Genomic DNA, 26618 nt, shown 5'->3' on the forward strand with positions numbered 1-26618 from the left:
TTTCAAAGAGATTGTTAATTATCCCAGTTCCATTCGCCAATTTTAATTCACCAGAGTCAACATTATGGAGTAACGTTCGCTCGCACAGTTAGCCATTACATTTTGTATAAATAATAAATGAGTTTAAGTTTAGACTATACCAGTTGGGTACACGATCGTTGAGACAGTTACAGCGAAGAAAAGACACTACAACAGTCAGTTTCTCCTTGAAGACACAAGTGAGTATAATTTACTCATATCCATTCCGCTGATCATAGAGCAGAAAATTTTCAAGTCTCAAAGTCAAAGCATATACTTTTCGGGAAGTGTACCGAAACATTGGTATTACAGGTAAGACAAATTTCTTTCCTTTTTTCGAGAATGTTTGAAAGCACAATTATCATCACACGAGAGCAAAATTCCAGCCAAAAAACCGGAGCAATATTCTAAACTGAGACTTTTAACAACTCTGAATTGTAAACCTTAGGTGACATACTTGCTACAACGACTTTTCAAAACTGAAACACCCTGACGGGAAATCAGCTTCGTTAATTTCTCCAAAATTAGGTCATAAATGTGATTTTCTCAGCCATCGTTAAGGAAAAGAAATGCAAATTTAATTAAATCTGCGTTGTTTAGTACATTTACTGTATACGTTTCCATGGTTAAATCAGGGAGAATGATAAGCGAGTTAACGCGAAACGCGCAAACGAACCTGAGCCAATTTTATTAGCTTAGAAATGGGGGATAACTGAAAGCTAACTTTACAACGGAGACTACGGAAGATCCACATAACATACTATTCATGGAAAAAACCCTATATCCTGCATAAATATATTTAGGAAGATTTATTCAGAAATCCGTTGAAAACTCAAAGATATTTTTATGAGTGAAAAACGGATTTATCATCTATGTTTCATTTCTTTGAATTGCGCGATGCTAGCTAGGCTCCATCAGCAATTCAGTAGTTATACTTCATCCAACGGATCACCAATGATATCACAAGGCATTAAAAATATCTCTCGAGGAACAAGTTAAATCCGTATGTTAAAACTTTGAAATAAATAATTATTTCTTAAAGTGACTGAGGCGGAATCTCCATTAGAAACGTTGGTTTCTATGCCAATAGAGACAAACAAGATCGGAAGACTTTTGCTTAGCCCGACATTAATCACGCATCAGAAAATCTGCTTAGTTTAACAAAGTTTCTCTCTTACAATAACACTTTTTTTCTTTTTTTTTTCCAAAATAATGGGAAGTGTTATTGGTCAAACAAATTTCTGATATATTTCTGTATTCATTCCACCAAAATCAACCTCATGACGAATTCAAAGGCCAAGGCTCCGATACTTTTACTCAACCACTGACTAACAGCCAAGTTCAATGTTTATTCCATAAACGTTTTTACTTTCTTACAAAAATCATCGATAGATTTCTATATTTAAACTGAATCATATTTTTTCGTGTTGACATCACTTCGATATTTTCAACGATGTAGATGATGTATGCTGTTATTACTTTTGGCGAGAGACAATCCTCATGGAGAGCATCTTAGATATGTTTCCTATTATTTGTATTCAATAAAATTTAATTTAACTGGAGGCTGACAAAATCCTGCTACAATAATTGATTCGTGTTCCGGCTCTTCTAAGCGGACAGAATGAAATTTTAAATTCTTAATCCATTACTAATTAACTCATGATCATGGCCCATCGCCTGAGGAGAAACTATCGTTCCAGAAACCCGTTTATTCCTTTACAAAATCAAAAGTAATGATTTTACTAGTTTTATTTCTGTCATTAATTTTTTTTTTGTATCTTTAACTTTGAATGATGATGGCACCGTATTCTGTAACAACAGTAAACTAAATCAGGGTCGATGAAAAAACAAGGAAAAAAATCATTAAAAAAGGTATGAAATCTCATTAATCATCCTCTTGATAAATTTTTTGACATCAAATAAAACCCGGTCCTTTACTGTCGTAAATGAATTGTAACTAAAACGATCAGTGTCTGTATCTTATCAGCGTAACGTATTACCTCTGTCGTAACTTCCATTTCTTTGATATGCCAGTATGTTGTAAGCACGGCATTTGAATGGTCGCTCCTGGAAAACGGCCAACCAATCCCCTTGACTTGATTGGAAGTTAATTATGAGGAATTATTATGACTGGTTACTTTTTTGTAGTTAGATTCACATCAGCCTGGCATATTGGCAACCAATAATGAGCCTGTGCTTTTCAAAAAACATATCATTGACCACTTACAAACTGATCGAAGATTTTTTCATTTTAACGCCAAATGCTATCATTACTTGTATTGTTAATGCTTTCATAATCACCCAAAAGGTTTACTCCTATCTATGAGAAACATGATTTTAAATCATGAAGGTTCATAACCATGATCACTCCTGTTGCCTGAGGGAAATATTTTTAACAGTAGTTTATAGAATGACACGTGATTTCTCCAGATCTTTCGGACAATTTATTTGCGTAGTGTAAACATCAAGTACGAGTGAGTCCATTTTTTCTCGTTATGTATCTGGTATCTTTTTCCCCATAAAGTACAAATGCACCTGTAAAACTGATTTTTGTTTTACAGGTGCATTTGTAATAAGAATGCAAGCTACTTATTAATTAATATTATATAATTCTTCTTCCACTGAGCAATGACGTATACTTTTAGTTCCTCCAAGAAAAAACTTTTGCTCGATCATAAACCATGCATTGCACAAGGGCGCTAAGGGCATAACGCAGTGTCACTCACAAACTTTTTATCCAAAATTATTCTTTCCTTAGAAAAGACCTATTTCGAAGCTCAAATTACTGCTGTATGAAATTGCTAATGACAACGAATTATCCTTGATCTGAAATCTGAAAGCTAACTCAAATAGTAGGCACGGTCATACATAGATCAGATCGTTCTTGAATTTATGAATATACAAATTTCAGAAAGAGACAAACCCTGTTAAAAAACGTTTGAATTTCATTAGGCGATCATGGCGAATTTGAAACTTGATCATTTAACATATTAATCGTTTCACAATCAATATTCATTTGGTTTCACAGAGCGAGAAAACACGAAGCTAGCTGTTGAGAAAGTTAATTTTGAATCTCATCACTAAATATCGTCAAAAGTATAAAGCGAGTGATTTTGTTGCATTGTGCGGTCTCGATTTATAGACTATCTGTCTCTGTTCGAGGAAATGGTTAAGATCTTTGCGCTGCCTTAATTGATGAAATTCAAAAGCGGTTGAAATTTGTTTAGGAATGTTAAGTATGGGCAAGAACGACCAAGGCTCTATGTTTTTCAAGTCTCAAAATTTCAACTTTCGCAGCTTATTTGAACGTTTTCTTGACTTCCTAGTTATTGAGCTGATTTTTGGTATAGGTCGACGTGTCCAATTAACTCGAACTTTGATAATTTTTGTGCAGTGAAATGTAACACCGTTAATTATTAACCGAAAGTTTATTTGAGTTCCCAGTCAACTTTAAAATTTGCAGCTTGAATGATGTCAAGCTGTCCCTTTAGAAATTATTTTCTAAAACTGGGCGGGAGGATTATTATTCAATATATTTCTAAGCTGAATGCATTAAAATTAAATATTCATGTTGGTGTGGAGTACAAAAGTGTTAAAGGGAGGCTTATGGGCGCAGTATTTCCATCGAAGATGTCACTACCATGGTAACACTTTTTTTTTTTATAAATCTAGGCCTGTTGTCGGCTCGAATTTTATTTCAAGCAGTTTATCAGCGCTGAATAAAGACAGCTTGTAGATACAAGATGTATGGGATGCTTCTGGAGAGCGTCATGTACTATCTAGTCGAAAAATATGGCGAAGAAAAGTGGGACAAGATCAGAGAACGCGCAGGTATAAGTGAACATATGTTCATAACTCACAAACGCTACAGTGAGAGTATGATGCAGAAAATTGCCGACGCCAGTGAGGAAGTTCTTGGAGAAGAAACAGATATGACAAGCGACGATTTCATGCAGTTTTTCGGCAGTTGTTTTGTGAAGTTCTTCAGTCACTATGGCTACGATCGTATAATTCGCGTAAGTGGTCGGCATTTGCGAGATTTTTTAATTGGTATTGACAGCTTGCACGAGCACATGCGTTTTGGTTACCAAAAGATGCTGTCTCCAAGCTTTTTCTGCGAGGAAGAAACGAGTGCAGGCTTGACACTGCACTACATTTCAAAACGGAAGGGCTTCATGTACTACGTCATTGGACAAGTCAAAGAAATTGCTTCCGCCTTCTACAACTTGGACGTTGACGTCAAAATTCTTAACAACGAAGTCACCAACACGACTACTCACGTGGTATACCGCCTCGATTTCGAAAACGCTGGCTATAAACCTCCCATCCCTGACTCCTTATCAATCCACAGCAAACGCAGTGTCAGCATTGAAGTATTTTTCAATATATTTCCGTTTAGTTTCGCGATTGCGCGTGACATGACAGTGCACATGGCAGGACATGGAATCATATCTACTGTGGGAAATCGTATCATAGGCAACGACGTGAGGGAGTTGTTCACAATGAGGAGACCTAAAGCGGATTTCACATGGAACACGGTAAGATGAGTCATATCGGTCTCACATTGGCTCTTGTCTATCTAAGCTCCACGCTTCTTAGTCTTCCTGTTTTTAGAATCATGAATGATTTGTTTTTATTATTCTCTTGTTTGGTTTAGTTTACGACAAGGCACGTGATGTTCGAGTTGGTCTGTACGCTTTCGACGCTGCGACGTCCCACAAGGGCGAATTTTACGCTGCAACAATCGTCTTATAAACTCCAAAACAGCAGTATGGAGTGTCCTCTTTTTATCTCCACTGAAAATGAACAGCAGTACGAGACCATGATGTCCAAACAGCCTAAGCTCCACCTTAGGGGCACGATGAAGTTCATGCCGTCATGGAATAAAATTATTTACATCTGCTCACCTTTGTAAGGTTCTTTAATTTGTTTTTCTATTAAGGTTTATAGTAGCATAGTAGCCACGCCATGTGCATAATAGCCAGCCTTTGAATCAGCTCAGAGTAAGGCGCAGTTGAAAGAAGAAGAAAACGGCTTACTAATTAAAGGAAAAATAAATAAATAATGACTTAAGTATGACAAGCGGAAAATTTCGTACATCTATCAGAGTAAAGTCGCCTTTACCTTCACTCTTGTCAGAATGGATGAAATGTTAGCATACAAGTGTGAAATGCGCGCGGCACTAATGTTTCTGCCAAAAAATTAAAAGGTGACGCAATTGTTAAGACTTGTGATTTCATTGAGTGTCATCTTTTTTCCGAATTCCTTCTTTTCTACGTACATGCAGGATTGGGGGTGTGGAGGAGATGATGCGCATAGGTCTGTATATGAGCGACCTAGGACTGCATGATACATCACGTGAGATGGTACTATCTGGGATTAAACCACTGCCTCAGCTTGAGATGGCAAGAGACCATGTGAGTGTCCAGGATTCAAGTTTGCTAACTAAACTTGTCAAGCTTTCTTTGCAGCCAGGTTTTCAAAATGCTTGAAATGATTAGTGCCTTTTTTTTATCCACTTAACAAGGAATTTGACAAAGGGAAGGCCCTCGAAGAAAATATGGAGAAATTGGCGCAAGAGAGGAAGCGGAGTGAAGAGTTGCTTTATAGAATGATGCCCAAAGCCATCGCTGATAGATTGAGACTGGGGGGTAAAGCAGTCGAAACATGCGAGGTTAGATTAATCGTGACGTTTATGTTCCATTATTATTTCCGAAAAGAGGGAGGGACAGGATATTTTTTTAAGGGACATCTCTAAGCTGCTAAGAATAAGGTTTACCGAAAGATCCTTCAAAACACTTACTCTGCAAGTATAAAAACAAGCAATGCTAAAAGAGTTCCTAAAACATGGGGTTTTTGTGGTAACATGTCGCAATAGTCAGATGCAAGGAATGAGCGTTTAAGAAAGATAGAATGTGGATTAAAATGAAACTTTTAACTATTAATTTTGCTTCTACTCCTTCATGTATTCTAATATTTTTGCTCTTAATCGATAATGATAACATGTGGTCAGCGAAGCGAATAGTTTCAGCACAGCTTCTATTGTTGACTGGGTAAATAGTCAAAAAAAACTTTCAAGAAAGAAAACATCATCAAAAATCGGGGACATTTCGAGCCCGTTACGAAATGCCAGCGGTATATCGTATTACAGACAATTCAGTATGGCGGCGGTGGAAGTGAAATGAATACGTAACTTTGTATTTTCGTAAAACTCCACGAGAGAAAAGGCCTGGTACCTTTCTATCCCAGAAAGCCAAAGGAGACGTCAAAACAAGGAAAATGGCGGCCAAGTTGTGCAGTCACTGGGACTTGTATTTTTCGTGTTCTTCCTTCCTAAAATTGGGGTATTTAAAAATGGCGTATTTGGCTTTTGAGCTCTGTAAAAATACGAAGAGTTTCCCGGCTAGAGGAAAATTTCTGGGCCAACATATTCTACCGGTTACGAGCGATTTAATTGAGCAAACTACTGCAGAATGCATGTCGAACTACACAGTGGCGAATCTTCACAAGGTTGTTCCCACGACCAAAAAATTGTAACACCTAGTCGAAGCAGATTTTAAGAGTTTGTGTGGGAAAATGGAGTCAGAATTATGAGTTTACTCGTATACCTTGGGAAAAGGTAGGCTTGAATTTGAGTATTTCTTTTTCGTAGCGATGGGCGCTTTAACCGATGCAGGCTGCATTTCCAACCACGCAGCGAAAGAATATCCCATTCTTAGACAGTTATTTTGGAAAAACAATCTTTTCCCATACATTTTCTTATACTGTTTCGGCGCCATTTTGCTTGCAACACGAGAACTACCTCTGCCATATTGTCCCGAATTTCTGGCAATGGGAGAAATGGGAAATTTACCCTATATTCACTCTTACAGTCTATTCAACTATTTCAATCTTTTATCCTTCTCTCAGTATTTTGAAAACGTCACCGTGATGTTCAGTTACTTGGACGGCTTTGTCGCCATCTGTTCTCAAGTGGATGCCATGGAGGTTGTCAATCTTGTAAACAACATGTTCACATCTTTCGACAAGTTGACTGAAAAGCATGATGTTTATAAGGTAAATTGTTTAATTCGCGTTCAGGCTGTACCAGCTTAGAAAAAAATGTTCGTTCAAATAATATAAATATAAGATGTATTGCAACAAGGTATTAAATATTATTGAATATTAATCACTTAGTTGGTTTGCATTGTGGCTGAAAGGCCCCTCAGGGGGAGCTTCAATTTACGTATTTATCTATTTATTTTATTTAAGCTGTCACGAAGAAAAATTGCAAAAAGCTGGGCATTGACTGCATTCTTATCTTGAATTAATGGAATAATATCAGGAATAATTTATTTCCATGAAGTTTACCTTAACTTTGGTGATTCGGATGCGAAATATCGTTCTTTTTAGTGCAAAGCAAAGCAGTACTATGAGCCCTGAAAAGAAATGAAAGGAAATATCTCGAAATTAAACCAGAATCCTCAAATAGGTTGTTCGGTTATAAACATATGCCTGAGGGTGAATATAACCTGGCAGCGTTTCCTTCCTTTAGTTTGAGACGTTGGGAGATGCTCTTTACATGACGGTTAGCGGTGCTCCTGTGAAGAAGGCGCGCCACGCCGAGCCAATATCAGCCATGGCACTAGACATGTTGGAAGCTGTCAAAGTAATCGTGAACCCTGCCAGTCAGAATCCTATAACAATAACTATTGGTGAGATCTATAGATTTTTCCAATCTAACAACTTAGACTGAACACACAAATCCCACAGACTTCCTAAAGCTTTTACCGACTTCAGAAAGAAGCTTTAGCTCTAACGAGCATTGAGTCAGAATACGATTACGTTGATCATGAGCTGGAGATCTCTATCGTGTAATCGCCGAAGAGGGTGAAGCCCGAATCAAGGTTTACGCGTGGATAATGAGAGTGAATAATCGCATTGTTTGTGCATAAATCTAAGAGTCAACAAAAAATTTAGCAAAAAGGCAAGCTCTTAAAGAAAGATGTCTTTTAGAATGTTTCCGAAATTGGGAAAAAAGTCTAACTGCCGACAAGAAATGAACCTCAGACTTTCAAATTCCCCGCTTTGTTGCTTATGTCTTGTCGATTACCGCACGATGTTGGGCCCCTGACACTATTTACTATCTATAACGGCATAGATAGCGAGTGGCATGACCAATCAGACTGCAGCATTTGTGGTAGAACGATAATATATTGGTAAGAGAATTGTAACTGTTTGGATATTTGTCCTCTGATTAAATATAACTTATTATAATCAAACATCTTTCTGAAGACTACATCATAGGCAACCTTTAGCGATCGGAGTACTTTGTTTTTATTTCCTGGTAGCAGCTCTTTTCTTTTTTTAGGGGGGGGGGGAGGAGTAGTAAGAAGTCCCGTTTGACTTATAAACGTAGCAAGTTATTTTTTGTTATCTCTTCATTTAGTTTTGCACTTTGAAACGACTAATTAAAAAATGTTGGTATCTGATGAATAGTTCTTTCTGGTGAGTGATATGTCTTTTTCATGTTACGTAACAGGTATGCATTCAGGCCCTGTGGCTGCTGGTCTAGTCGGCGAGAAGACGCCTCAATATTGCTTATTTGGTGACACAGTTAACATAGCCTCAAGGCTAAGAACCACTGCGCTGGTAAGTAAGTGGGAGAACATTAGGCGCAGGCTAAGCAGATAAAAAGATCCACACACTCCTGTTACGTTCTGGCGTATTTTCCTACCGCCGTCAGTAAATCTTACCCTTCCCCTCCCCTCCCCAAACCATCTTACCTCCTTGCGTCGACTTAAGCTGCCGCTTTTATTCCATAATACATTGTTCGCTTAGAATTATGATTTTAACTGCCAACATCTTCCGAGCAGCCATATCTAAACATTTTGTACGCTTCTTGTTGATTCTCCTTTTAGCCAATGAGGGCACATATCAGTGAAGCCACCAGAAAGTGTTTGGAAAACACAGACTTTCGCATCGAGTTTCGAGGAGTAGTGGAACTCAAGGTGAGGCTGTGATTAGTTTTTATTTCAGATCGTCATCAATATTATTAATAGCTAATAGAAATGTTGAAAACAGACAGCGAAGCGATACCTCAGACGCCTCTTTTAGGCGGAAAGTGATATAATTTGTCTCAATGTTCTTCGTCCTTTTCTTTTTTTGTTTTTGATTTGGTTAGCGGGGAGGGGAAACATTGACATTCTTCTTTAGAACCAAATCTATTATGACAGACAAATCGACGCAAGCGTTTTCAATATAAGCCGGTCTACCGCCTACTTCTTTCTGCCATCTGTTTAGCCTGAGAGCCGACTTTCGTGTTATGGTTTTGCCTTTTGGCCCACACTCCTGGTACACCCGTCTTTTGTAAAATCGACGGCCGCTTACAGAAAATGTTATCAAAAGCCCTAAATGATATTTACATCTTTTCAACAGGGGAAAGGAAAGACACGAACGTACTGGTTGACAGGAAGGAAAAACGCCACAAAGTGAGATTCCCATGGCTAATTTTTATCTTCACCACGAATGCGAACTTTAGAAAAGGAAGACTTACAGGGATCTATCGATCATATTTACTAGTAATTTTTCAATACCTTGTGATGTTACAGTGCTCATGCGCACATTTATGATACCTAATATATATATATATATATATATATATATATATATATATATATATATATATATATAACTAACTGCAGACAGAACTGTTTCGGCCTTCTGGGCCTCATCAGTGCAGCGCTGATGCTTGGATGGAGGAGAACCCAGACGGTTCATATATATATATATATATATATATATATATATAACTAACTGCAGACAGTACTGTTTCGGCCTTCTGGGCCTCATCAGTGCAGTGCTAATGCTAGGATGGGGGAGAACCCATATATATATATATATATATATATATATATATATATAGGAAGTCTGTAAGTCGATTTTCGCGTGGAACAGTGCTCAATACGTTGAAGCAGAGCAGAATAAATATTACGAGAGGAAAAAAGGACGTAACTACATTTCCCGACAAGCCTGTTTCGTGAATCGCTTCACTCCCCTGAAGAGTGAAGCGATTCACGAAACAGGCTTGTCGGGAAATGTAGTTACGTCCTTTTTTCCTCTCGTAATATTAATATATATATATATATATATATATATATATATATATATATATAACTAACTGCAGACAGTACTGTTTCGGCCTTCTGGGCCTCATCAGTGCAGTGCTAATGCTAGGATGGAGGAGAACCAATATGGTCACCCCAAACGATCCAACCTTTGTGGTATCGTCTAAGCCATGCCAGAGTGCTCAAACTAGAGTACACTAGCCCCCTGATGAGTGGGCGACCACGAAACAGGCTTGTAGGGATGAACTTGTAGTTTACTTGTCTTTTTCCTCCCACAATATATACTTCGCTCTACTTCTATGTATTGAGCACTGTTCTACGAAAATCAAGTCACACTTTATATATATATATATATATATATATTAGTTAGATATAGCTCTTTGGCATACAAAGCTTTGCTTTCATGTCCAAATTGAGCACTCTAACTAGGATGAGTCATTGCTCTGCAATTGCGCATGCTCGCTAGTGTACTCTAGTTTGAGCACTCTGGCATGACTTAGACGATACCACAAAGGTTGGATCGTTTGCGGAATGAGATCATTATCTACTAAAAAGTGCTCAATAGCAGGGCTAGAGCTATGGATAATTATACCTCAAGAATTAGGTTACTTGAACTTTTACTGCAACTCTGAGTTTCATGCCTCTTGCGAAGCAATCGTCAGGCAACTGACGAAGATGCATTCATCACGTTGAAAGACCATAAGCCCAATTTTCAAGACAATCCATCATGCCGCTTAATAAACCCTTCTAAGCCTGAAATTGGGAAAATCAGTAAGCATCTCCTCGATGAAATTAACAACGCTATCATCACCAGCAGTAAAGCAAACCAGTGGAAAAACACCTCAAGTGTTCTCAAATGGTTTAATAGTTTAGAAGACAAGAGCTCTCTTTCATTCATTAGTTTCGACGTTTGTGAATTCTACCCCTCCATCACTGAGAAGTTGCTTTCCAAAGCACTAGATTTTTCCTCTAAGTACTGCTCAATCAACAGCCATGAGCGTGAAATTATCTTGCATGCAAAACGATCTCTGCTATTTAACGATGATTGCCCATGGGAGAAAAAATCTGCCAGCAACCTCTTTGATGTTACCATGGGGTCCTTCGATGGAGCGGAAACGTGTGAGCTGGTTGGATGCTTTCTCTTATCGATTCTTACTGAGAAGTATGGTCAAAATATTGGTTTATACCGGGAAGATGGTTTGGCTGCCCTCAATGGAACACCGCAGGAAATAGAGAATATCAAGAAAGGTTTTTGCAAAGTCTTCCGCAACAATGACTTAAAAATCACAGTCGAGGCTAACATCACCAAAACCAATTTTCTAGACGTCACGCTTGACCTCTCAAGTGGGAAGTATTACCCTTTTACTAAGGAAGGCAACATCCCCCTGTACGTGCATAAAAAATCTAACCACCCACCATCCATTCTGCGCCACATCCCTGAATCAATCAATAGGAGGCTCTCCGAGATATCTTCCGACAGGGAATGCTTCGATAGTGCTAAACCTATTTATCAAGAAGCTCTCAAAAAAAGTGGGTACAGCTACACTCTGTCATTCAACGCTGCATCAAACCAGGCACCACGTCCACGAAGAAACAGGCAGCGGAATATTACTTGGTTTAACCCACCATACAGCAAGAACGTGGAAACTAACGTCGGAAAATGCTTCCTTGCACTTATTGATAAGCATTTCACAAAAACTAATCCTCTTCACAAAATTTTCAACCGAAACACCCTTAAACTGAGCTACAGCTGCATGGGCAGCATTAAAACTGTCATATCTAACCACAACAAATCTGAAATCCGGAAACTCGCACGCGCTACTGATCGAGCTAGGAAAAGCTTCAACTGTCGAAAACCTGACATATGCCCCATGGATGGAAACTGTAACATGGAAAGCATAATTTACCAGGCAGAGGTCACCACAGAAACCGCAAAGGAAACGTACATTGGTCTCTGTGACACCGCTTTTAAAATGCGTTACAGGAACCACTTGTGTTCATTCCGAAACGAACGTTACAGGCATGCTACTGAACTTAGCAAATATATATGGAGTCTTAAAGATAAGGACACTAAGTTTAATATTAAGTGGCGCAAGGTGAAACAAGCTAGTTCGTATTCCAATGTAGCTAAAAGATGCAACTTGTGTTTGTGGGAAAAATATTTTATCATTTGTAAACCGCAGATGGCAAGTTTAAACAAAAGAAATGAGCTGACATCAGGTTGCAGACATGTCAGGAAATTCCTGTTAAAGAACCTAACGTTACGATAGCGCGTGCAGTATGTTGCGCGCGCATGTATACATTGTTTCGTCTTTTACATTTTGGTGGATTGTAACCGTTATTTCTGGCAGTTGCCTGACGATTGCTTCGCAAGAGGCATGAAACTCAGAGTTGCAGTAAAAGTTCAAGTAACCTAATTCTTGAGGTATAATTATATATATATATATACAACACTAGATGGTGAACATTTTTTCTCTGACAATCGCCACCTCTTAACTGAAGGCTAGGAGACCTTAAAATCTTCCTTTAGGAAGATACCGTAGGCTTTTTTCGATTTCTTTTGAGTTTGTAACGGGAGAAGGCGCCGTGGATTGGCGGAAGTAAACGGAATGAGCATTTCAAATTTTGAAAATGCACCGAAGCTTCGTGAGCTCTCCTCTCCCTTTCTGAGATTAAATTCAATGAGGTGATGGTTGAAGGTATTTGAAACATATATGTAAACTTTATTGAATGGCACCCTTAGGAGGCACTTTCAGGCTTGTATTAATCTAACAATTTCCCTGCACATTTATGGAATCAGTATTCTTGATGTGCATTTAAATTGTTTTAATCCCAACACTTATATAAAATTTGTACTCTACCTTTTTTGTTTCACAGTTCTTGAAACCTAACTCATTTTTATTGTCTAGCTATATATCGAAAATTAGCATTAACATTAACCACGAGCAAAGTTTGTTGTAACATTCTTCAGAATTCTTTACCATTCTTACAGTCGACATTTTGCATATGAATAGCCTTTGGCAATAGTTAAATGCGAAATAATTTCGTTTGATCTATTTACAATCGTAGGGACAGATTCCTGATTATAGAATTTCATGAGACAAAATTGAGATGCTTATGCCTCAATTAGAAAAGTAGCTAGTACAAAACAAAGTAAAGTTGTATCTAAACCCCTGATAGATACACTTTTTGACTCTTGTTTTCAAGTCATTGATTAACCTAATATTTTTAGCTTCCATATATTTTACATAAAATGAAACACTATGAAGATTCCCCAGTACAGCACTGATGAAAATCTGATAGTCTAAATATGGAAGCACAATTACTTAACTTGACATAAATCGTTTTGATTAAAGCCTATTTATTCAAAAATGGTCCTGTGGCCATTAATAAATAATTTTCAATGTCATTTTTTAAAAGATATGATAACTCTATGAAGCAATAATCTCTCTCCATAAGTCTTTTTTCTATAAGTGAAGAAAATTTATGGTTATTTGAGTTTTTTTCGCCTTATGAGCATTATTCACAGGGCATAAAATAAGTGAAAATACACTGTTGCAAATTAAACAGCACCAATCCCTAATCGATTTGACTGAACATCATGGACTGTCAATCCATCCATTCCAAATGAATTAGCTGCAGCATTGAGCAATCCGTTAAAATTCATGACGTCACTTCCATTGGGTTGCATTACATTCCTCGCAGGTTCGTAGAGATAATTTGGCGTGTTGTACCTCGGATATATGTTTGTAATGCTTGGCACATAGCCGAAGTCGTCTTTGGTTGGGGATATATAAGGAATTTCTTGTGGCCGAGGATTTGCAGCCATTGTTTGTGAATTGGAATAAATGTTCAGTGGAGGTACACTGTTTTCGTAAGTGATGGGGAAATTTCCATTTCCTGGAAAATTCATGGCTCCGTTGTTGATAAGGTTGTGTTCTTGGAGACTGACAGGATTCAGCACGGTGAGATTTGATGCTTCGTTTTGAACCCATGGCGATCCCATGTAGTCGTCGGGGTTGAGGATAACCCTTGAGGAGAAAAATGCCTTGTCGATGGCATTAATAAAATCACCTTGAAACGCAGCCTCTGGAGTTGCTTGGCGTGGTTGTTCTTGTTCTGGTAGTGGTAACGGCTGAAAACTGGAGCGACATTCTTGTAAAGGTGAAAAAGACGTTGGAACAGAAACATTCATCGGCGTTGGATTCGGCATTTGCCGTGGTTGGTTGTTCATTGGCGCTGTCTGAAAGATCTGTTCGCTAGGAAAGGTCACATTTGGCGTGCTTGCTGTAACATAGTGACTGCCCTCGGAAAAAAATTCAGGGCGAGTCTTTTCTTTATTTTGATGCAGGGAGGAGTGATCTTTTGCAAAATTCATTTTAGCAGCTTGAATGAAATTCGACGATGTGTTATTTTGCCTTTTAGCTCGCGGTGCTTCCTTTGGCTTGTCATGTTGTTGTTCTGGCTGCATATTTTCTTTGGGTTTGTCAAGCTCTGTTTCGATGGACGGCATCAATGTGGAATTATCTGAGAATAATAACAAAAAAATACTTATATATCATACAAAGCAAAAACACCGTTGAGTATCGACGCTAGGAAAAACCTTTTATCTTTTAATGTGATCTAAATAACACAGCGTAAGAGAAGTTCTCTGCGCCCATTAGGTACAAATAAGAAATGGAGAAATGTCTCAAAAGTGACCTCACCTTTCATGAGATGTATCTCAAGAGAACGTTTCAACTTTTTATCCATTTCCACAATCATCTGGTTTTCGACCACAAGGAATACATATTCCTCAAAAGCAGTGTGGATCAAATGAAATACACCTAATCACAGGGAAAAAAGAGCGACAAATTTTTAGATAACTTAGCTCAAAACTACCAAATCTGAAATTTGCAGCTCTGTGGTACTTGCCATTTCCTTCACCGAGTGAATAAAGCGAAAGAATCACCCATTAGGTACAAGGGTGCCTCCAACATAATAAACTTGAATTAACACCAAATGTGACAAAGAAGTTAGATGAGATTCATTGGCTGTTTCATGTGAATAAATTGGTTCTTGGTTTCGTGAAAGTGATGCTTGTAACAGAAGTTGCACTTCAAGTGTAGCCAAGTTATCGATATACTATAGGCTTTTAGGATCAACAGAGACAATGGGAATCAGTGTAAGCTGTTTTCTTTTGGCTCAGATTGCCCGGATATCCCTAATGAGGTAAGGCGAAAGTCACAATTGCTCCATAAATTTACCTTAGCCTTGCTGCAATGAGTGTCCAAAACAAACACATTGGAATTTTGCTGCTCAAAACGAAGCAACCTGAAAATAGGAGTATCTTACCAAAACTTGGAGCACTTCTTAGCGTCAAATCAGCTAACAATCGTGCGGTAATAAAAGACCACATGGCAAGAAATTTCCTTGCTCTGTCTTCAGTAGAAGTCTTTTCTGATTCCTGTGGATGACCCTAAAAGAAAAACGGCTTATTAGCTGTTGCAATAGGAAAACCAAACGTGTCTAGCTTTAGAGAGAAACACAAATAGCTAAGAAACGTGAATTTACATTTCTATTGTAAAGTCAGGACTGGATAGCTTTCTTTGTATTTTCTGTTATAGTCTAAATCTTATGCCCCATTCACACAGCCAAAACATGTTAAGTTAAACTGAAACAGCTTAAAAATTTGTTTAAGCTTTGGTGTGAATGAGGTATTACTCTTTTAAGCCTAAACCTAGTATTACCAGGGCGAAGGTGTTAGCTTTTTTGAAAACTAAGAGAATCAGAGGAAAGGCGGGAGAGTGAGCCGCCTTCGTACAGACCTTATCTCAAAGAGTATTACTCTTAAGCTACATTTAGATCGATTTCTGTTCAAGGATAAAGGGACTATGTAAAAAAACAAATTAACATTTGCGAGCTGCATATATGGGTCGATAAGAAAATCCACTCCGAGTTGATGCATCGATTTTTATTTAATATTTCTCCCTGAATACAAGGTAACATGAAAACAAGGTAACATGAAAACAAGGTAACATGAAAGTAGCTTTAGAAAAAGTCATATATTCATTATTCTCTCTGTTCTCTTCAAACAACTGACAACGTCGCCTGATTCAAATCAATTCTACGTCTCCTTGTTTTAAATTATTAAAGAATTCTAAATGAACACCTTCAGAACACATCGATCCACCACACTGTCCAGCCATTCTATCTACGCTTCCAGTGGTGCTTGTTTACTGAGGAGATTTTCGAGCTCACTGACATCTGGCAATTACAAAAGGAGACAACTATTATTAAAAGCAATTGTTTAGGTGCTGGGCAATTCTGTAGAGAGTTGTAAAGTTTTCTTAGAGTCAGCCTGTGGCTTTAAAAGCAATAAAAAGCAGGAAAAGACTATTCCCGCTTTAATGGGAGGGAAGACAGCTAACTTTTTAAGTTCACAGTCCAATCGTTTAGTTGAGGGTATCCCTCTTTGAATGCTGCAGAAAAGAAACTTTCCTCTGATAAACACTTTTAGGCCTACTCTGGGACCTTAAGTTGCCTTAAGTCGCCTTAAGTCGCCTTAAATCGCCCAAAGTCGCCCAAAGTTACGGCGACTTAACTCCCCAGAGTACGCCTACTTTTAACTCAATGAGATCCTCTTAGACCCCTGATCATTGTGTCATTGACTGTAATTATTATTTTCAACAGCTTCAGTTTCTAAAACGAGGGGACTAGAGAAAAAACAAAGAGATAACACTTACATGTCTTAGTTTTGTGAAATACTTCCATGTTTTCAAAAATGAAGAAGCTTTTGGAAAGAATTTGATCAAAGTCGATTTTCCTTAGGTCACCCAACATCTGAGAGACATCCTCGTAACTCAATAAAGCTGAACGTGCTGCCTGCAGGAAATAATTGCAAAAGAATTGCGTCAAACAAAATTAAAATTGGGTAAATCAGTAAGATGAAAGTTGCGAGACCGTAAAGGTAGTCAGGTAACCGTTTATCGCGAGTGTGGAAGAAAAAACAAAACAGTGCAAAAAAATCCTGTGCGAAGATTAGGATTCGAACGTGTGGTTATGAGATGCTTTACCGCTTAGCTTTTCTGGGGAGGGTGAGAGATCTGATGAAAGAAAGCTTTCAAACTGACGGGTACCGACGGACAAAGGCTGTAAATTCCATTGTGATGGACTGACATCCCTTACAGAGATGTGTTTGTATTCCTAGTCATTTTAGGACACCAAAACCAGGCAAAAGCAATGTAATTTATCAAGGCCATTTAGCCTGGAAGATTTTCAAAGCATAGAGAACAGGTAAGCAATATCTTGGGTCGATATGTAGTATATAGACTTTGTAGGTTCTTGTATACAAATCAAAAGCCATCTAACAAAGGTAAAATTAATGTTTACATACCTGTGCAAGGTGAACGAAGCAAACTTGTCTTTTTAACGCTTGAGTAAATATTCTTGCAACTAAGAATTCAAATTAGGTTATTTTATTTGATTAATGATTATATCATTAATCAAAATTGTGAAAAAGTTGTGCATTATTAGGTTATTTAAGTATGATGCACGATCCTCGTAGTAGAGAGCGCTATTTATGCAATAGCGAAAATCTGAAAATAATCAGGCCTGTACGGGATTCGAACCACTGACCTCTGCGATATTAGTGCAGCGCTCTACCAATTGAGCTAACAAGCCAACTGGGAGCAGGCCGTTAAGTTGATTCGTAATAAACCCGTGATGATAAATCACGGATACAATGAATATATGAACTTCATATATTCATTGTACCTAGGTTATTTAAGTTTGCAGGTTTGTTAGTTAACGGATAGATGAATAACGAAATGTGCCTACCTTCTAACTTTGCATTTTTCAGTGCAAGTGGCACCTCAGTTAAAGATTTTTCTAGCCAAGCAAGGAGGCTGTCGGCAAAGTCAATTATTTCTTCTCTGAGACTAAAAATCGAATTGGTTTGATTATTTTCAAGAAAATAGGACAATAATAGCTGCAATTTTCTTGGTTTTATTATTTCATCTTTTGTAACGTACCTGTCTGGAAGATCTTGAATGGTTGAAGGAATAAGTACATCCGTCAAGACCTAAAGCCCATCAAGTCAATCAATTATTCAATTATACAAGCATTCGAGAAATATTCAATAGTTATAAAGATTTCTAAGCTCCTCCTTTAGTTACCCTATCTTTCTTTTAGTTAAGAGAAACACTTATAACTTTCCACTTTTTTTTACCTTGTATAAAATTGAGTCACAAATGGCCACAATGTCAACCACAACAGGACACTCTAGCACTGAAATTATATGGTCCGGCATGCCTTGCCAGAAGTGAGTGATAAAATTCTGAACCTGCAAAATGACAAATGAAATATAAGAGAAAAAAAAATTACTAAATTTTCACAAACGTATACTATGATATGAGGTGGAACTAGTCTCTGTCAAAAGCGGTTGCGGAATGTTCGAAACAAGTGGACCAGGTTGATGCTATCATTTCAATAACAAAAAGATAGAGTACGAGGAAAAAAACCATTGAGCAATTTCAGAGCCACTATTTACTAATAATGACTTCTGTGATACCGTTTCTGGTACGTTTTGCTATTTTTAAATTTATTGAAATAACTTACTCCCTCAAAGTTGGCGCTTACAACAGTATCCAGCATTCTCTGGCAGTGCGTTCGGTACATCATGATGAATGTCTCTACCTGGTAAGATGAAGATACAGCAAGATTATCGCTTTTAAGGCTTCTAGTCTACAATAACTCCGAAAAACTTGTCAATAAGAGTGGAAGTAAAATATTTAGTTTAGTCTGTGTGATTGACATCTAACCTTGTGGTTAGAAACTCCATCCGGTAATTGGACAGTTTTCGCGTTGGGGAATTCAGGTAAAAGAGTTCCAGACTTGGCACTGAGGGAAAACTTCTTGTGGTTTGCGTTCTGGTGGAAAAAGATATGAGGGGTAAGCTTGACTTCACATAATGGAATTTTCTGCACTATCACCTTCACTGCCTTAACATTGCTGATTGAAGGTTACACATTAACTAAAAAATGTGAACGTAATTCTTTCAATCTTGAGTAAAGAGAGTAAGTTTCTAAAGAAACTGTAGTGCTGCGTCGGTGGAGGAGGGGCTAACGCACAAAGAGTCAGCTTTCAAACTCCCTACTTCGATCTTGGACTGATTCGATCGCCAGAATGACATTATGCGACGTTATTACTTCTCCTAATATCATAGGTGACAAATTACTCCTTAATTTTGGCGCGAAATTTCAGCGTTAATTTTTAATTTCACAAGTGAAATTACAAAATTGCCATGGTAACATATTTTGTATCTCGATCAGAGCCAAGATGGCGTCGAAATTTAAGACGGTGACCCATGAAGAAGTTAGAAATTAAAAGAAGCGGCCGAAAATTATTAACAGGCACGAAGAATTCGAAAGGTATTTTTTGTGAAGAAACTCAGAAAATTACGAACTTTAACAACAATGTATGCTTTAAACGAAAACTATGTTCTTCTTCATGTTCTCGGTTTTCGATTGAATAAACCAGTAAAAACAATTACGATTGTGAACGTAAATTGTCACCCACGATATAAAAGATAATCAAATGGTTTTCTCGTGAAATTAGGAAATAATTTCACTTGCGTTTTGTCAAAATTCTGATAATTTCCCTCGCCTAAAGGCTTGGGAAATTATCAGAATTCTGACAAAACGCGCGTGAAATTATTTCCTAACTTCACTCGTCGCCATTTGATTACACATACATATCCGTTAAAGACCGGAGCACAAAATTACACTTTGGCTTTCCGTTAAATTTGTACATATGATTTCCGAAGAGAACATAAATGACAGAAGGTGGCTCAGGTTAACTTAGCAATAACTTACCACGTCTCCCTTTCCTTTCATCCCTGAAAATCTGCAAAATGAAGAGTATTGATTAATTTCCTCCTCCTTTAGCCTCCTGGGTGCAAGGAGTTATCTTAACTCACCTTGATAATCCCTTTTTAGAATAACCAGCATGAAAATAAGCTGATGTCTCCTTTACAACGATGCCATAATAGTGATATCTGTTGAGAATAAGATCATAAAAGAAATTAATATCGACTAGTGATGAATATCAGGTATTCAAACATAGATAGGATTTCTATGCAATTTTCTGCTTTACCGAGCCACAAGCAGGAAATATATTATTCAATATATTTCTAAGCTGAATGCATTAAAATTAAATATTCATGTTGGTGTAGAGTACAAAAGTGTTAAAGGGAGGCTTATGGGCGCAGTATTTCCATCGAAGATGTCACTGCCATGGTAACACTTTTTTTTTTATAAATCTAGGCCTGTTGTCGGCTCGAATTTTATTTCAAGCAGTTTATCAGCGCTGAATAAAGACAGCTTGTAGATACAAGATGTATGGGATGCTTCTGGAGAGCGTCATGTACTATCTAGTCGAAAAATATGGCGAAGAAAAGTGGGACAAGATCAGAGAACGCGCAGGTATAAGTGAACATATGTTCATAACTCACAAACGCTACAGTGAGAGTATGATGCAGAAAATTGCCGACGCCAGTGAGGAAGTTCTTGGAGAAGAAACAGATATGACAAGCGACGATTTCATGCAGTTTTTCGGCAGCTGTTTTGTGAAGTTCTTCAGTCACTATGGCTACGATCGTATAATTCGCGTAAGTGGTCGGCATTTGCGAGATTTTTTAATTGGTATTGACAGCTTGCACGAGCACATGCGTTTTGGTTACCAAAAGATGCTGTCTCCAAGCTTTTTCTGCGAGGAAGAAACGAGTGCAGGCTTGACACTGCACTACATTTCAAAACGGAAGGGCTTCATGTACTACGTCATTGGACAAGTCAAAGAAATTGCTTCCGCCTTCTACAACTTGGACGTTGACGTCAAAATTCTTAACAACGAAGTCACCAACACGACTACTCACGTGGTATACCGCCTCGATTTCGAAAACGCTGGCTATAAACCTCCCATCCCTGACTCCTTATCAACCCACAGCAAACGCAGTGTCAGCATTGAAGTATTTTTCAATATATTTCCGTTTAGTTTCGCGATTGCGCGTGACATGACAGTGCACATGGCAGGACATGGAATCATATCTACTGTGGGAAATCGTATCATAGGCAACGACGTGAGAGAGTTGTTCACAATGAGGAGACCTAAAGCGGATTTCACATGGAACACGGTAAGATGAGTCATATCGGTCTCACATTGGCTCTTGCCTATCTAAGCTCCACGCTTCTTAGTCTTCCTGTTTTTAGAATCATGAATGATTTGTTTTTATTCTTCTCTTGTTTGGTTTAGTTTACGACAAGGCACGTGATGTTCGAGTTGGTCTGTACGCTTCCGACGCTGCGACGTCCCACAAGGGCGAATTTTACGCTGCAACAATCGTCTTATAAACTCCAAAACAGCAGTATGGAGTGTCCTCTTTTTGTCTCCACTGAAAATGAACAGCAGTACGAGACCATGATGTCCAAACAGCCTAAGCTCCACCTTAGGGGCACGATGAAGTTCATGCCGTCATGGAATAAAATTATTTACATCTGCTCACCTTTGTAAGGTTCTTTAATTTGTTTTTCTATTAAGGTTTATAGTAGCATAGTAGCCACGCCATGTGCATAATAGCCAGCCTTTGAATCAGCTCAGAGTAAGGCGCAGTTGAAAGAAGAAGAAAACGGCTTACTAATTAAAGGAAAAATAAATAAATAATGACTTAAGTATGACAAGCGGAAAATTTCGTACATCTATCAGAGTAAAGTCGCCTTTACCTTCACTCTTGTCAGAATGGATGAAATGTTAGCATACTAGTGTGAAATGCGCGCGGCACTAATGTTTCTGCCAAAAAATTAAAAGGTGACGCAATTGTTAAGACTTGTGATTTCATTGAGTGTCATCTTTTTTCCGAATTCCTTCTTTTCTACGTACATGCAGGATTGGGGGTGTGGAGGAGATGATGCGCATAGGTCTGTATATGAGCGACCTAGGACTGCATGATACATCACGTGAGATGGTACTATCTGGGATTAAACCACTGCCTCAGCTTGAGATGGCAAGAGACCATGTGAGTGTCCAGGATTCAAGTTTGCTAACTAAACTTGTCAAGCTTTCTTTGCAGCCAGGTTTTCAAAATGCTTGAAATGATTAGTGCCTATTTTTTATCCACTTAACAAGGAATTTGACAAAGGGAAGGCCCTCGAAGAAAATATGGAGAAATTGGCGCAAGAGAGGAAGCGGAGTGAAGAGTTGCTTTATAGAATGATGCCCAAAGCCATCGCTGATAGATTGAGACTGGGGGGTAAAGCAGTCGAAACATGCGAGGTTAGATTAATCGTGACGTTTATGTTCCATTATTATTTCCGAAAAGAGGGAGGGACAGGATATTTTTTTAAGGGACATCTCTAAGCTGCTAAGAATAAGGTTTACCGAAAGATCCTTCAAAACACTTACTCTGCAGGTATAAAAACAAGCAATGCTAAAAGAGTACCTAAAACATGGGGTTTTTGTGGTGACATGTCGCAATAGTCAGATGCAAGGAATGAGCGTTTAAGAAAGATAGAATGTGGATTAAAATGAAACTTTTAACTATTAATTTTGCTTCTACTCCTTCATGTATTCTAATATTTTTGCTCTTAATCGATAATGATAACATGTGGTCAGCGAAGCGAATAGTTTCAGCGCAGCTTCCATTGTTGACTGGGTAAATAGTCAAAAAAACTTTCAAGAAAGAAAACATCATCAAAAATCGGGGACATTTCGAGCCCGTTACGAAATGCCAGCGGTATATCGTATTACAGACAATTCAGTATGGCGGCGGTGGAAGTGAAGTGAATACGTAACTTTCTATTTTCGTAAAACTCCACGAGAGAAAAGGCCTGGTACCTTTCTATCCCAGAAAGCCAAAGGAGACGTCAAAACAAGGAAAATGGCGGCCAAGTTGTGCAGTCACTGGGACTTGTATTTTTCGTGTTCTTCCTTCCTAAACTTGGGGTATTTAAAAATGGCGTATTTGGCTTTTGAGCTCTGTGAAAATACGAAGAGTTTCCCGGCTAGAGGAAAATTTCTGGGCCAACATATTCTACCGGTTACGAGCGATTTAATTGAGCAAACTACTGCAGAATGCATGTCGAACTACGCAGTGGCGAATCTTCACAAGGTTGTTCCCACAACCAAAAAATTGTAACACCTAGTCGAAGCAGATTTTAAGAGTTTGTGTGGGAAAATGGAGTCAGAATTATGAGTTTACTCGTATACCTTGGGAAAAGGTAGGCTTGAATTTGAGTATTTCTTTTTCGTAGCGATGGGCGCTTTAACTTATGCAGGCTGCATTTCCAACCACACAGCGAAAGAATATCCCATTCTTAGACAGTTATTTTGGAAAAACAATCTTTTCCCATACATTTTCTTATACTGTTTCGGCGCCATTTTGCTTGCAACACGAGACTACCTCTGCCATATTGTCCCGAATTTCTGGCAATGGGAGAAATGGGAAATTTACCCTATATTTACTCTTACAGTCTATTCAACTATTTCAATCTTTTATCCTTCTCTCAGTATTTTGAAAACGTCACCGTGATGTTCAGTTACTTGGACGGCTTTGTCGCCATCTGTTCTCAAGTGGATGCCATGGAGGTTGTCAATCTTGTAAACAACATGTTCACATCTTTCGACAAGTTGACTGAAAAGCATGATGTTTATAAGGTAAATTGTTTAATTCGCGTTCAGGCTGTACCAGCTTAGAAAAAAATGTTCGTTCAAATAATATAAATATAAGATGTATTGCAACAAGGTATTAAATATTATTGAATATTAATCACTTAGTTGGTTTACATTGTGGCTGAAAGGCCCCTCAGGGGGAGCTTCAATTTACGTATTTATCTATTTATTTTATTTAAGCTGTCACGAAGAAAAATTGCAAAAAGCTGGGCATTGCCTGCATTCTTATCTTGAATTCATGGAATAATATCAGGAATAATTTATTTCCATGAAGTTTACCTTAACTTTGGTGATTCGGATGCGAAATATCGTTCTTTTTAGTGCAAAGCAAAGCAGTACTATGAGCCCTGAAAAGAAATGAAAGGAAATATATCGAAATTAAACCAGAATCCTCAAACAGGTTGTTCGATTATAAACATATGCCTGAGGGTGAATATAACCTGGCAGCGTTTCCTTCCTTTAGTTTGAGACGTTGGGAGATGCTCTTTACATGACGGTTAGCGGTGCTCCTGTGAAGAAGGCGCGCCACGCCGAGCCAATATCAGCCATGGCACTAGACATGTTGGAAGCTGTCAAAGTAATCGTGAACCCTGCCAGTCAGAATCCTATAACAATAACTATTGGTGAGATCTATAGATTTTTCCAATCTAACAACTTAGACTGAACACACAAATCCCACAGACTTCCTAAAGCTTTTACCGACTTCAGAAAGAAGCTTTAGCTCTAACGAGCATTGAGTCAGAATACGATTACGTTGATCATGAGCTGGAGATCTCTATCGTGTAATCGCCGAAGAGGGTGAGGCCCGAATCAAGGTTTACGCGTGGATATTGAGAGTGAATAATCGCATTGTTTGTGCATAAATCTAAGAGTCAACAAAAAATTTAGCAAAAAGGCAAGCTCCTAAAGAAAGATGTCTTTTAGAATGTTTCCGAAATTGGGAAAAAAGTCTAACTGCCGACAAGAAATGAACCTCAGACTTTCAAATTCCCCACTTTGTTGCTCATGTCTTGTCGATTACTGCACGATGTTGGGCCCCTGACACTATTTACTATCTATAACGGCATAGATAGCGAGTGGCATGACCAATCAGACTGCAGCATTTGTGGTAGAACGATAATATATTGGTAAGAGAATTGTAACTGCTTGGATATTTGTCCTCTGATTAAATATAACTTATTATAATCAAACATCTTTCTGAAGACTACATCATAGGCAACCTTTAGCGATCGGAGTACTTTGTTTTTATTTCCTGGTAGCAGCTCTTTTCTTTTTTTAGGGGGGGGGGGGGAGGAGTGGTAAGAAGTCCCGTTTGACTTATAAACGTAGCAAGTTAGTTTTTGTTATCTCTTCATTTAGTTTCGCACTTTGAAACGACTAATTAAAAAATGTTGGTATCTGATGAATAGTTCTTTCTGGTGAGTGATATGTCTTTTTCATGTTACGTAACAGGTATGCATTCAGGCCCTGTGGCTGCTGGTCTAGTCGGCGAGAAGACGCCTCAATATTGCTTATTTGGTGACACAGTTAACATAGCCTCAAGGCTAAGAACCACTGCGCTGGTAAGCAAGTGGGAGAATATCAGGCGCAGGCTAAGCAGATAAAAAGATCCACACACTCCTGTTACGTTCTGGCGTATTTTCCTACCGCCGTCAGTAAATCTTACCCTTCCCCTCGCCTCCCCAAACCATCTTACCTCCTTGTGTCGACTTAAGATGCCGCTTTTATTCCATAATACATTGTTCGCTTAGAATTATGATTTTAACTGCCAACATCTTCCGAGCAGCCATATCTAAACATTTTATACGCTTCTTGTTGATTCTCCTTTTAGCCAATGAGAGCACATATCAGTGAAGCCACCAGAAAGTGTTTGGAAAACACAGACTTTCGCATCGAGTTTCGAGGAGTAGTGGAACTCAAGGTGAGGCTGTGATTAGTTTTTATTTCAGATCGTCATCAATATTATTAACAGCTAATGGAAATGTCGAAAAAAGACAGCGAAGCGATACCTCAGACGCCTCTTTTAGGCGGAAAGTGATATAATTTGTCTCAATGTTCTTTGTCCTTTTCTTTTTTTGTTTTTGATTTAGTTAGCGGGGAGGAGAAACATTGACATTCTTCTTTAGAACCAAATCTATTATGACAGACAAATCGACGCAAGCGTTTTCAATATAAGCCGGTCTACCGCCTACTTCTTTCTGCCATCTGTTTAGCCTGAGAGCCGACTTTCGTGTTATGGTTTTGCCTTTTGGCCCACACTCCTGGTACACCCGTCTTTTGTAAAATCGACGGCCGCTTACAGAAAATGTTATCAAAACCCCTAAATGATATTTACATCTTTTCAACAGGGGAAAGGAAAGACACGAACGTACTGGTTGACAGGAAGGAAAAACGCCACAAAGTGAGATTCCCATGGCTAATTTTTATCTTCAACATGAATGCGAACTTTAGAAAAGGAAGACTTACAGGGATCTATCGATCATATTTACTAGTAATTTTTCAATACCTTGTGATGTTACAGTGCTCATGCGCACATTTATGATACCTAATATATATATATATATATATATATAACTAACTGCAGACAGAACTGTTTCGGCCTTCTGGGCCTCATCAGGGCAGCGCTGATGCTTGGATGGAGGAGAACCCAGATGGTTCATATATATATATATATATATATATATATATATATATATATAACTGCAGACAGTACTGTTTCGGCCTTCTGGGCCTCACAACACTAGATGGTGAACATTTTTTCTCTGACAATCGCCACCTCTTAACTGAAGGCTA

At 38.3% G+C, this 26618-nt stretch overlaps 4 protein-coding genes and 1 non-coding gene across 6 annotated transcripts; 2 read left to right on the forward strand and 3 right to left on the reverse strand.

Moving 5' to 3' along the window:
- Nucleotides 1-12: 12 nt before the first annotated feature.
- Nucleotides 13-9776, forward strand: LOC111339321 (soluble guanylate cyclase 88E). The gene is made up of 10 exons (XM_088755564.1): nt 13-330; nt 3691-4556; nt 4676-4929; nt 5306-5435; nt 5546-5692; nt 6928-7074; nt 7553-7712; nt 8540-8649; nt 8919-9008; nt 9436-9776. Exons 2-10 carry the CDS (start codon nt 3762-3764, stop codon nt 9490-9492), a joined length of 1890 nt encoding a protein of 629 aa, XP_088611690.1. The 5' UTR covers nt 13-330; nt 3691-3761; the 3' UTR covers nt 9493-9776.
- Nucleotides 9777-12935: 3159 nt separating this feature from the next.
- LOC148736234 (uncharacterized) lies at nt 12936-15467 on the reverse strand. Its single transcript, XM_088753803.1, has 2 exons — nt 14831-15467; nt 12936-14651 (listed from the first exon to the last, which is right to left on the reverse strand). Exons 1-2 carry the CDS (start codon nt 14886-14888, stop codon nt 13687-13689), a joined length of 1023 nt encoding a protein of 340 aa, XP_088609929.1. The 5' UTR covers nt 14889-15467; the 3' UTR covers nt 12936-13686.
- Nucleotides 15468-16317: 850 nt separating this feature from the next.
- LOC148736235 (DNA-binding protein RFX6-like) lies at nt 16318-19999 on the reverse strand. The gene is made up of 9 exons (XM_088753049.1): nt 19979-19999; nt 18926-19033; nt 18723-18800; nt 18334-18447; nt 18137-18186; nt 17943-18043; nt 17500-17558; nt 16850-16988; nt 16318-16370 (listed from the first exon to the last, which is right to left on the reverse strand). The coding sequence occupies exons 1-9, from the start codon at nt 19997-19999 to the stop codon at nt 16318-16320; spliced, it is 723 nt and encodes a 240-aa protein (XP_088609175.1).
- Trnai-aau (transfer RNA isoleucine (anticodon AAU)) lies at nt 17714-17786 on the reverse strand. The gene has a single exon. It is a non-coding gene; the product is annotated as a tRNA-Ile (tRNA).
- Nucleotides 20000-20081: 82 nt separating the features above from the next.
- On the forward strand, nt 20082-26484 carry LOC148736236 (soluble guanylate cyclase 88E-like). 2 transcript variants are annotated; one of them, XM_088753802.1, is made up of 9 exons: nt 20082-21294; nt 21414-21667; nt 22044-22173; nt 22284-22430; nt 23664-23810; nt 24289-24448; nt 25278-25387; nt 25657-25746; nt 25916-26138. In XM_088753802.1, the coding sequence occupies exons 1-9, from the start codon at nt 20500-20502 to the stop codon at nt 25949-25951; spliced, it is 1869 nt and encodes a 622-aa protein (XP_088609928.1). In that variant the 5' UTR covers nt 20082-20499; the 3' UTR covers nt 25952-26138. The 2 variants fall into 2 exon arrangements, with proteins under 2 accessions (XP_088609928.1, XP_088609927.1); XM_088753801.1 differs by lacking the exon at nt 25916-26138 and adding an exon at nt 26174-26484 and having other exon boundaries at nt 20084-21294.
- The last annotated feature ends 134 nt before the right edge of the window (nt 26485-26618 follow it).

The sequence above is a fragment of the Stylophora pistillata genome, chromosome 3 (genome assembly GCF_964205215.1).
Source record: "Stylophora pistillata chromosome 3, jaStyPist1.2, whole genome shotgun sequence".
In the NCBI taxonomy this organism is placed as follows: domain Eukaryota; kingdom Metazoa; phylum Cnidaria; class Anthozoa; order Scleractinia; family Pocilloporidae; genus Stylophora; species Stylophora pistillata.